This window comes from Bombus vancouverensis, chromosome 3 (genome assembly GCF_051014615.1).
Source record: "Bombus vancouverensis nearcticus chromosome 3, iyBomVanc1_principal, whole genome shotgun sequence".
Taxonomy (NCBI): Eukaryota; Metazoa; Arthropoda; class Insecta; order Hymenoptera; family Apidae; genus Bombus; species Bombus vancouverensis.
In genome coordinates this window covers 16,260,580-16,272,356 of record NC_134913.1, presented here as the reverse complement: position 1 = coordinate 16,272,356, position 11,777 = coordinate 16,260,580, and the positions used below count along the sequence as shown (strand labels likewise).

Here is an 11,777-nt window from a genome sequence, read left to right as displayed (position 1 = left end):
ATCGCGTTAAGGGAAATTGGATCGAAGCGGTATTAATTCGAGAAGATGTCGCAAGTTTTCGTTTTTAAGGAAATCTTGATGGCATTAAAACTAAAAACGCAGCAGTAGACGCGGCGTAACGAAGTTGCAGAAAGTTGGATCATGGTGTATTTACAACAAGATTACGAACTTCTGGGCAACTAAGGTGATTGTAAACGACATGGAACATCTTCTTTTAATTATCTGGCAAGTATGTCGGTGACGTTACAAATAATAAAAGACGAACGAAACTAGACGGTTGTGTTAGAGTTCGTTGTAGAAGATTGTAGTAGAATGTGGCAAGTTCGAGCAAATTAAAATTGTACGAAGCAAGTTGAACAATCGTTACCTAGTCGTCTACAAGCAGAGTTTTCTTCTATGTGTGTAAGTGTAGATTTAAAACTTTCGATTTGAAACGTTACTTCAATAAGGTACAATAAGGATGCAAAGAAAGATAAAAAGGAATCGACAACTTCCGCATAGATAAATTTTATTTTATACGCATACGTATGTCAATAATAGCAGAATAATATAATTTGTAACTAACCAGGTAGAGATGCGCCAGATGACTGGTAAGTAAAGCATAGACACCCGCAGAAGCGCCGACCAAGAAGAGGCTCGGTTGGAGAAGAGATGCTCCAAGGGCTCCGCAAACACCACCTCCTAAGTAGATCGTTGCCACCCCTATTCGACCCTGTTCCACCTACGACCACCGATATCGTCTTTCGTTCGTTCGACATATTTTCTATGCCCTTAGAAAACATTCTTTCTAATACGAAATTCTCTCTTCGTTCGTCGAATATTAATCGATTAACTAAAAAATGTAGACAATGACAAAATGCGAGAGAAAAAGAATTAAAAGGGATGATAAATTTCGATCAATTAGCCAGTGTAAAATTTTCCATCCATTTAATATTAGAACTATCAGAGTGTTTCGAATAACTCATTCATCATTTCCCATAGAAATTTTATATATATTTGACCGATCAATAAATAAGCAATCCGTTATTTTCCGTAAAAATTTTACAAATTTACCAACGCCGAAATGACCAATCTGTAATGATTCGACTCGTACAAATTTTCTAGATTTACGACGGTAAATATCGCGAATTTTCCGTGACTTTTTTGCGAAATCTACGGATAAACGATGGCTCGTTAGGAGAAAATATTTCGTAAAAAATAACGGAAGACCGAGGAAGATATCGTAGGTTATAAATAAAGATCGCTTATATTTTACATTTTAAACAGAACCAGTATAATTCTTAATCGAAACAACGTTCGTCTATCTGCATCGAAGAACCATTAATTCAAACGTTGTTTAAATGCCAATATCGCGAATGACTAAACAAAAATACCGATAGCCTGTGTACACTCGTCCATACATTACGCTTTAATTTCCCTGACGTAAGTTTTATCCCTCGATAGTTCTAATGTTAAATTCCACCTGCCGTTCTTTCCATGCCTTTGTGTTCTTTCGATAATGACTTTTTACTCGATACGCAGCCCCTTTGAACGCGATCGATCGGTTCACCCAAAGATACACTTTGCCGAGCATTGCGAATGAGAAAAGAGAAAGAGAGTAGCCAACGAACGAGGCTGGCTGGTCGACAATTAGTTTGATTAACTCACCTCGAGCGGAGTGGCGAGCACCAGTTGAATGACTACGTTCAACGCAAGGTGAAGCGCGTTCGAGTGCAGCAGCATGTACGAGACGAACCTCCAGCCCTGCACCCTCTGACGTGGATCGTAGACCAACCACCTGCGCAACGTCGCCTCGTCTCCCAGGCAGTGAACGGCTATCTGTCGTCATCCAGAATGCATTTTAATCGTCTATGTCATGCTATTTAGCGCACAGGATGCGTGATAACGTGTAGCGTTACGTGTTTGCAAGGGTAAATTCTAGTATACAGCGTTTGAAAATCGAGACTGATATTTGAATTTTCTAGTGAAATGTGTTTTAAGGCTGGGCTTTGACAAAGGATACAGCGATTTTATAAAAATCATATTTGAATAGTATCGTATGGTATCGACACTGTGTAGAATTTGTACGATCCGTACGATACGATGGAAAGTGTTTTAAGGATGAGTTTCGTTTGTCGTAAGAAATATAGAAAGTTTGAGATTGAATTTCAATTGTTTTGTATCGTTGTGGTTGTAATTTGTTGGACTCGGTGAAACGTTGGTTCTAAGGATTTGGCAAGGAATATCAGTTGGACGTTGCACCATGTTATAAGAAACGAAGGTTTTCAGAAAATCTTAATTCCAATTAAACTCACGGCGTTACGCTACGCCAGCCATTTTCACGACAATGAACGAATTATACGGCTGGTTTCGCGATAACACAGCGTCTTTTCTCGCAGCTAAGCGCACCGTGCACGGCGTCAATTATCATTCATAATAACGCTAGGAATATTCGGATCGTTCATTATTTAAAGGCTGACAACGACGCGACGGCAGTTTATTCGGCATTAAACAAGCAGTTTTGATTAATTACCATTTTGCCTGGTCGAATTTCCATACGCCAATGGAATTAATTATTCGTTAGGTTGTTCATCGATAATGCGCGTTCGAGTTTTTGCTCCTTTGGTTCAGTCGATGAACCGAATAGAGTTTGCCACGTGGAAATTTCAATATTCTTGCTTTTTCTAATAATATCAACAATCGTAGGTAATTACGACAGTAAAACTATATCGAAAATATCTTTGCTAAGCTAAGGACGAATCTTATTTTGATCACGGATATTTCAACGTAGTTTGAACATCATCCAATAAAGATTAAAAACGATTCTCAAATTTTCAAATTCCTGCACCTCCGAATATCTTCGAGTCTCCAAATATTCAGATATTCAAATTTCCAAATCCTGTAATTTGCAATTTTCTAATTTCCAACTCTTCGAATCTTTCGTCTTACGTTATTTACATTAAACAACGTGCCGCGACTGGAAGGCACACAGTGGTCGTAAAAGCTGGGACGTAAAGATAAAAGGGAAAAGGGGGGCACGAAAGCGGCGTGTATCCGCATCGCCGGATGATTTACGCGGGGGAAACCTTGTGTCGCGATCCGGGGCGTGAACGCGTCAGGTCAAACGTAAGAAGAAACGTTCCTCCGCGGAAAAGAGCGAAAAGATCGTAGCGAACAGGGGCGAGAGGAGTGGAGAAAGAGATACGAGATTTTGTACGATTTGTGGTCCAACGAGCTGCCGGCGTGTCGTAAGTCTGAGCTAAACTGTCGAGTAAATATGCGCTATGAAAATTGCCACGGAAACTTTGATACATGGGCATGTGCGCTTGAATTTCCAGTTTCGCGGATGGACGATAAGAAAAGCTAGAAGTTTCTGAATAATGAGAAGGAGGAGCACGTTTTACGATAAGTTTTGAGGGCGGACAGTCTCGTTCGGAGCCTGAGAGACGTATTACGCGTGTTTGAACGTGATTAAGTGGACGTTTGTTGTCATTTCTTCGATTGAAATGGGATCTTATGATCGAAGGGTTCGTAATAACATCGAATTACGCAGGAATTTCTAATAAAAGATTTATAGACTGGAATATGAATGACGAACTTTAAAAGAATATCGGTACACAGTGTCTGTCAGGAATTCCGCGGATATAAATGGACGAGCACGAACGCCAATAAACAGCTTTTCCAATTATTTCGGCGATCGTAGAACAGCTGGGACTAGTCTGTTCGAACGAAATTATTCATAAAACGAATTTCCTCGCCATTTATCGGGATGGTCAACGAATAAATTTCCACGGAACACGAAGCACGTCAAAACATCCACGAGAACATCAATCCTTTTTTTTCTATTTTTTTCCTCTCTTTTTTTTTTCCTGCCGAAACTGGATGGTTGTCGGAGGCATATAGTTGTCAGGCTAGAAACACCTGTCGTCATCGGACGATTTCTCTCGATTCGACCGGGTTCTGATTATACAGCGAGTTTCGCGAGGTTTTCAGGACCATCGGATCGCTCGAAGTAATAAATCTGAAAATTCCTGGGTACAGCAAGCATCGAGATGGATTTGATTAAAAATTATCGGATATTACAGCCGAACAATTACGAATAAAGAAGATTCTGTTTCATGGAACCCATGGTTCTTGATAAAAGGGAAATAACGAAAGGCAAATGCGTTCTAGAAGATCTATGCGTTTTAATAGTTGCAATTTAAGGTAAAATTGGTACTGACGAATGGAAATAGTAATATGAGAGAATGTAACGATTAAGGAAAAAAGTATATCAAAACGTATTTCTGATATTTAGAGTTTGCTAAAATTCCACAGATTTTAGAGAGAGAAAAAAAACAAAACAAATATACAATAGTCAGAAATAGCAAAACTGATACTTGAAAACGATAACGATAGAAAATGAAAATTGCTCTAATATTTTAAAAGTCATGTTATCGACGTTTCAAGCTCGCTAAAATTATAGATCAATTATATGATATGAATTTGACATTTTATTACTAATAATATCATGAATTTTATCTATGCAAAACGATAAATATAAAATAAATAAAAATAATTAGAAACAGATAAAAATAAGAAAAATAGTTCGCCGTATATTCTCGATATTTCAAGTGACCTAAATATTAAAACAATGAATAGATCGATATTGTCTCACGTTGTTACTCTATATCATAGATACAAAATGATCTCCCAGGAGATCCGTGAATCGAGTTTAACGCACAATCGATCGAAACTATTGTACTACTGTAACGACAGACAATCCAATAGGAATCTCGTACTTTCAATCTTTCATTTCTGTTTGAAATTTCTATCGTGAAATTTTATATCCGACGAGAGACTCGATCTGAAGAAAAAAATGCGCCTGTAGGATGTATGGTCAGTGTTGCCGAGATATAACATCGCTCGAGAGAACGATAAAGTTCATGGATTGGTCGTGTACCAGTTTCGTTTTGGTTTCTTCCATTAAATAAATCATAAACTGTCGGCCGCCTACGGAAACAAATGTATACGAGTATTTTTCGCTTCTCTGCTTAACTATAAAACTTTACGCTTCAATTTATTTGAAAAAAGAAGAGAAAAAAGAAAGAAAAAGTACATTTATTAGCGAGCGATATTCGATAAAACGTGAATACGAATACAAATAACGCATCCAATATTTTTACTGTAACAAATAAAGTAGAAAACTACGAGGTTCTATAATCGTGACAAAAACTTTCAAACGTTCTCCAATCTTTTTAATACCATTTATCGTTATCAATTGAAATTATTGAGATACGTATAATGTTATGTGCCAGACTAGATTAGCTGCGTAGTAGTGTATACATGTATGTGAATATCAGTGTGTGAAAGTATGCGTGTACGCGGCGTCTCGAAAACAAAGGAACGTAAACTGTTCAGTTAACAGTCTGGTATGGAAGAAAATGCCGAGACGCGTGCAAATGTGTATCGACGAATATCTTTGAAATCGTTTATCAAATAAATATATAACTATTCTGATATAAATTCTAAGTATAAATTTAGTGTTTCTATACCATTATTTCGGTCATTAAGATCCAAAATTCTCAACGGAAACATGCGATAATTCAAACATTCGAAAGTCCTTTCCACGCACTAATTCTTCGGTTTTCTATGTGCATCGGAAATTCATCAATTTGTCGTCGTTTCTACAACAGATACGAGCAGTTACGATTGAAAAATTGGTATCCAGCGATTAACGGCGATTGTGCTGGCGTTAGGAGACTTCCACTCTTCGATGGAAAGTTTCTAGTGATTTATCAGAACTCTCTAACGAGCTATATTTACAGGTACACGTTTTTACTTCTGATTTATAGCGTTCGTTATCCTACATCCTCTCCTGGTGGCGTTATTACACGCGAAGAACGCGAAGCGAACAGTCGCGTCGGTGGCACGATTATTACCGAAACGGAAGTTGACTTTTCGCCGAGCGTTTCAACCAGGATATCACCGTTTCCGCTATCTCAGCGTTTTCATTAAAGGTCCACACGGCTGGAAAACGTTATCGTTCGTTTCATCGCGCGAAACTGGACCTGCACGCCGATTAGATTCCTCCCTGTTTCGACGAATCAGCCACCGCGCCAACTCTGATTTTACCAGAGAGGGCTGTTCTCTGCGGGTCGAGCACAGCTCGTCGAATATCCCTTTATTGCTTGAGGAACAGGAATTTTACGCGGTTTTGGATTATTCGCCTTTTGCTGGAACCTGTTTCGTACGAGAGAGAAAGAGAGAGAGAGGAATTGGTTCCGTGGCAAAGTATATGCAGAAATCGATCGATCGAGTGGAATTTTCTGGTCAATTGCCACAAAAGTAACTGTAGAATAGCGTGTTTTTTTTTGTAACTTTGAGTAGCTGAAAATACGTTGTACCTTGATTTAGTATAAAATGATAGTAATATGTAGATCATTTATATTTACAGCTCGAATCTAACGAACGTACTTGTTCAATTGCGGCAAAGTGGAAATTTGCTTCTTTCTACCTGCGGGATAATTGACAATATCGTACATTTTGATAGGATGAAAAATGAGGGGAAAATGTAATTTATTCGTTATTATTATTGCCTTTGGTGAATGCAGGCAGGTGTAAAAGCTCTGAATGAGGTGGCGTCCAACTCGAACGTCAATTTTCAACAAGTTACGTAATAAACATTGCCTTTGTACGCAATTGTGCATCGTTTGTAAAATAAATATTAAATATTAATGTCTCCTGCGCGAGCGAACGTGAAAGTCGTTACAAGAAATGTAATTATTAAACATACTACGTACTTTGGATCGTGAAAAGCATTTCCTAACTTAAATGGAACTGTACAAATTTTCGCTCTTATTCAAGATTAATCTTGTATCTTTTGTCACGAAGTTGACTAACTTGGACCAACCGTTATGACTTTAAATATTCCCATAATACTTTCCGCTTATCTTTTTTACAACCAAGAAATATCTCTTATCATTCTCTTGGATATCGACTTAAAAAAACCCATTAGCCACTGTTTACGTCTACTATCAATATCGAATTATCAAACTTCACAACTGAGACTAATGATGCGAAGGAACAGGCAGAGATCTATCTTGAGAGTCTTAAAAGACCAAATTTATTAAGACAGTAGCTGTGATACCCGTTCGAGAACATTGTTTAAAACGAAGAACCAAAAGAAGATGAAAAGACGTTGCTCATTCTAATTTCCACATTTTCAAATTAGCAATCGCTCGAATCAACAGAAGTTTTCTCCTCTAACGATTTTGGAAACTTTAAAAAACACTAAATTCAGAGGATTTTCGGTATCCATTCGAGAACGTTCCCTAAAAGAAAACAGAAAGTCGTCCGTTCTAAAATTTCCTGAACGTGTAAATTAATTCGCTTCCTTGCGACAGGTGTGAAAACTTTGAACGATGAAATTCAGGACGCTCGCAATATCCATTGCAGAACATCCCGCAAGATAATCGTTCTGTCGCTGTTATCTGCTCGATTATCGCGTGGAAATCGGACCTCCGCATCGCGGGCCGCCATTCTTTTCAACCGCCGATCTCGCGCCGTTTCATTAACTCCGTCGACAGCGTTAACTTCTGTTTTATTGCGTGAAACTGAGCGAGGAAAGAAAGGTGCATTTAACTTGGTGGCTTTAACTCGGCGCATTTTATCCGCCACGTTCGCTGCTCGTACCGGCGAGCTTCCGGAAGTGCTCGAATAAGCTCACTGGAATTATTATCGAGCCAGAGAGAAGAATCCGACGGAGGAACGCGAAAGCACGAAAAAAGAAAGATATAGAACAGACTGAGGAACGTCTCGACTCCATTTTTTCCCCTCTTTCTTCTTCGTCTTCGTTCCTCTTCCCTTCTTTTATTTTTTCTTCTCCGTTCAAGTCGAGCTAGAGTTTCTTGAAATACCAGTACGATATTCCTTCGTGAACTCGTGCGAATAATTGAGAGAGATTCCCATCGTCTCGTCCTTGTCGCAGAACAGCCTCAACGACGCATTAGCCCGGCTAATGGGAAATTTTTCGAGCTCGGACGAATCGTGCGATGCATTCACGTTTTTCGGTGAGCATCCGGTTTGCCGGATTCGACGTCACGCGGAATAATATCGACGCGGAGGACTCTTTATTTTTGCTAGAGATCGAGAGCTTCCTTTTGTAATTGTCGATAGAGGCGCGACCTCTTTTCGTCGATTTCTCGCTTCTGTAGAATTGTTTGCTGTCGAGGGTGGGAAAACGGGAACGAAAATTTCACGGTACAGCGACTATCATTCTAACACATGCGAAAGTTGCAGATATTTCGTCAGCAAGCGACGTAACGTAGAACACGAGAAGAACGCTGGATATTTAAAACTGATGGAGTGAAAGTAAGTGGAACTTAAAAACCGCTCTTCCGCAAAATAATATCGCCGAACGTACACTTAGACTCTCGTTCCAGGCTTCCATTTGGTTGGATTAAAACAATCTTTATCTTGTAATTAATTTTCACCTCCATTTGTAAATTGCACTGCACTCAAACGGTTCACCAACCATCCCAAAAACCATTAATCAGTGCTCAATTATGAATCACGGCGAAGTCTCGCAAACCATTCAAGAACACGTCTATTTCCAAATCAAATTACCGAAATCGTGAGTTCCACTCGAACTTCGCCATTCATTCGCAAACATCCTTGCTCTAGCTCGAAATCATTCTAACAAACGTCCCATAGTTACGCTCACGGACGCACATATTTCAAAATTCTAATCTATTAACAGATTGCGAATAGTCGCGCGATTACATTTATATCGGTGTACAAATGTAAATACGAAGAAGCGTTCGCACAAATGCAGAAATATATGAAACACGAGAAACAAGCTACCCAAACTATTCTAAACTTAATTTCAAACATAAATTTTTCATTTAAATTTATTTAACTTTCGAACGTTTAGAGTAGAACACATTTTTTTTTTTTTTTTTTTTAGGTAGTTTTAATTCTTTATCCGTGCCTTTAAAAATATGAATTCGCATAAATATTCTACACAGTCTATTTAGGATGAAATTATCGATCGATAGATAAAGTTTCTGAAAGATGAACAAACGAGTGGATTTATTAGAGTTACCTCTATGATGCTGATGCAGATCATAAGGTAGGGCGGTCGTATCCGGAAGTTGGGCTTCCGGGGCGGTAGCGGGTGCCTGGGCGTCGGTCTAGGCGTGATCTCGTCATCCTTTGTCTTCTTGTACGAGGAGGTGACGATGATCGGCGATTCCGGGGAATAGGGCGAGCCGGGGCCGGAATATGTGGTGTCGGTGCAATCCGACGAGATCGTCGACAGTGTTGGAGAGTTCTCCAGCAGCGCTGCCTCAACGTCCATGATGGCCTGGTCTGCAAAAAGAGATCACCAACTCCTGTTAATCATAGAACCAGAGAGATCTCTTTTGGATAATTTAATGGTTAAAATTAATTGAATAGAATTAGTTAAAATAAGCTGATACATTCTCTGGTCCGGAGGATGACATTTCAAACGATAAAAAGATATTTATCCTGGATTTTCTGAATTCGATGATCGAAGATTAAGGCTATCAGTTAGAAGAAAAATTCAAATCGATATAGTCATGGTATTTTAAATATCGACAGAGTATTTGGTTCGGAAATGAAAGCACGAATGATTTTTTTAACAAAAACGTAGAAACTGAAATATTTTATTATTTTGATTCGAAGTGGCATTTTAAGGGGGTATTCTGGTCTAGAGGCATGAATTTCGGGCGATTTTTGAAGCTCTGTACAAGCGAAACAAAAAATATTTTTGCTATCCTTCTGTTTAGCATTTGTTTATTGATATTTCGAGATTACGTAGAAAATTCACTGAAAAAAAACTCAATATTTAAAAAGTTATGAGCTGGCAAAGTGGGTGCTGTCAAAAAAAATGGGGTGTCGTGGCGTGCATGATATCAACCCTTCTGGTCATCCGAAACAAAAAATGCGAACGGATTCTTAATTAGTATGGATGCCGCTATCGTCTGAACCTTGGAAAAGTCAATACAACATTTTTTCACAAAATGACAGCCGTTTGAAAAAAATTTCTTATTCCGCACGTTTTTTTGACAATTCCGAACGTTTAAAAAATAGTAATATTAAAGATTTTGAGCCGAGCGTGGTCCGGACGATAGAGGAGTATATAAGGAATATTCAGACCAAATTTAAAATAAATCCGTTCATTAGAACTTGAGATATCGTGCACGCCAACTCGAAAAAAGTAGTTTCGAGAAAAACGCGTTTAAAGTTTTGAGACGTAGGTACTCGGCCAGCGTCTACCGTTTATTGCACATTGGTCCCGGTCGGACCGGGGCAGATGCTGCGTCACAAAAATGGCTGTAACTCATAAAATAATTGAAATTTTGAAAAATTCTCTCAAGGGCATATTCTCGAATGTCTAAACTTTGGAAATATGGAAAAAAAATGTTTCGATTTTTTCACATTTCTAGACCAGAATACCCCCTTGAATATTAATAAACGAAAAGCTTCACGCGAGAGAAACAGAGAGGAACACGCAACGATGATAGAAAAATAACTACGTTTCGCCAGACTGAATCGTCGTTCGATCATTGTCCCGTTATTGCGATAATTTCGCCGCAAGCTCGACTAATCGTAATTTATGAACCACTGTCTTCTTTCTTCATTTATCGTGCTTTCTTTTTACCCACGATTCCTACTTTTCTCGATAAATGCTTCTATGAAAATTGAAAAACGTAAAAGAAGAAGAAGAGGAAGTCGCAAGCAAAATCGAATCGACGTGACTGGGATGAATATCGATTAAACAAAACTCGTTTCGAGACGAAAAGGATCGGAGAGGAGAATAGAAAGGCAAAAGCAATGGAATATATAATTAGCGCGAATAAGCTATCTAGACGAATAGTTAGCAGCGAATGGTTCCCTGAAGTCGCTTTAATTTAAGCCACACTTTATTGCTCGCCAGCTAGTAGGCATTAATTTGCTCGCGGTTTTAAGTATAGCGTCCCCGTATTTCAACATTTTGGTCTTCTTGTTGGAACTATCGTCTTCGATAAATTTCCGAGCTCCTGACTCTGCCAAGCGGCATTATAGGCGACGGTGTTTTATGTACTGCGGATACTTATAAATTTATGGTGAATTTAAATGTGCAAACACGTAGAAGAATGTATGTAATACGTGAGAATATTCAAAATTAGAAATGGATTTTCCATTAATAATCTTATAAGTAGATTAACACAACCGAACAGGGATTCGTTTAGTCAACATCGATATATTCGTCGGTTAATTAATCGAATTAACCCTAAACGCGAAGCTACCATTTGCTACCCTAAATAACTTTTCTCGTGAATATCTACCATCGGTAGTAATTCCATTATAGGAAATCCTGCGATAGAATCTTTGCGAAAATCCCAAGTTGTCCTAATTAGCCGAAGAAACATCAAGTATTAAATTGTCCATAAAAAGAGAGAACATCGAGCACCATTTTCGACCCTCAAAGCATTTTCCACGGTCTCGCCTTTCTCGCACCATTCCAACCCTCGGCCTCGCAACGGTTCACTCCAGCATCGTTCACTCTTTAATCCAACCACGGTTGCGACGCATTCATTTGTCCACAGGTTCACGAGGTACAGGAACGTAGTTGCGGAGGACAGAGGTTCGTTTTGTGGAAAGCGAAGCGAGAGACAGAGAGCCATAGTGACACAGAGAACCACGCCACCGACTAGAAAGGAGCAAAGAGGGAAGAGTGGCGAGAACAGGAGACAGAGACGAGAACTTTCGCCGGGGTCAATCCTGGTGATCCCTTTGTCCGTTCCAGCAGC

The 11,777-nt window shown here is 39.1% G+C and overlaps 1 protein-coding gene across 1 annotated transcript in view; it reads right to left on the bottom strand.

Annotated features, from left to right (window-relative positions):
- Positions 1-11,777, bottom strand: part of rho-6 (serine protease rhomboid 6) — a 171,892-nt gene that overhangs the window by 9,124 nt on the left and 150,991 nt on the right. Inside the window, exons 2-4 of the mRNA XM_076617030.1 lie at positions 9,065-9,330; positions 1,648-1,818; positions 566-721 (exon numbers count right to left, since the gene is read on the bottom strand). Coding sequence (XP_076473145.1) covers positions 566-721; positions 1,648-1,818; positions 9,065-9,319 — 582 coding nt within the window. The 5' untranslated portion in view covers positions 9,320-9,330. The remainder of the gene's footprint in view (positions 1-565; positions 722-1,647; positions 1,819-9,064; positions 9,331-11,777) is intronic.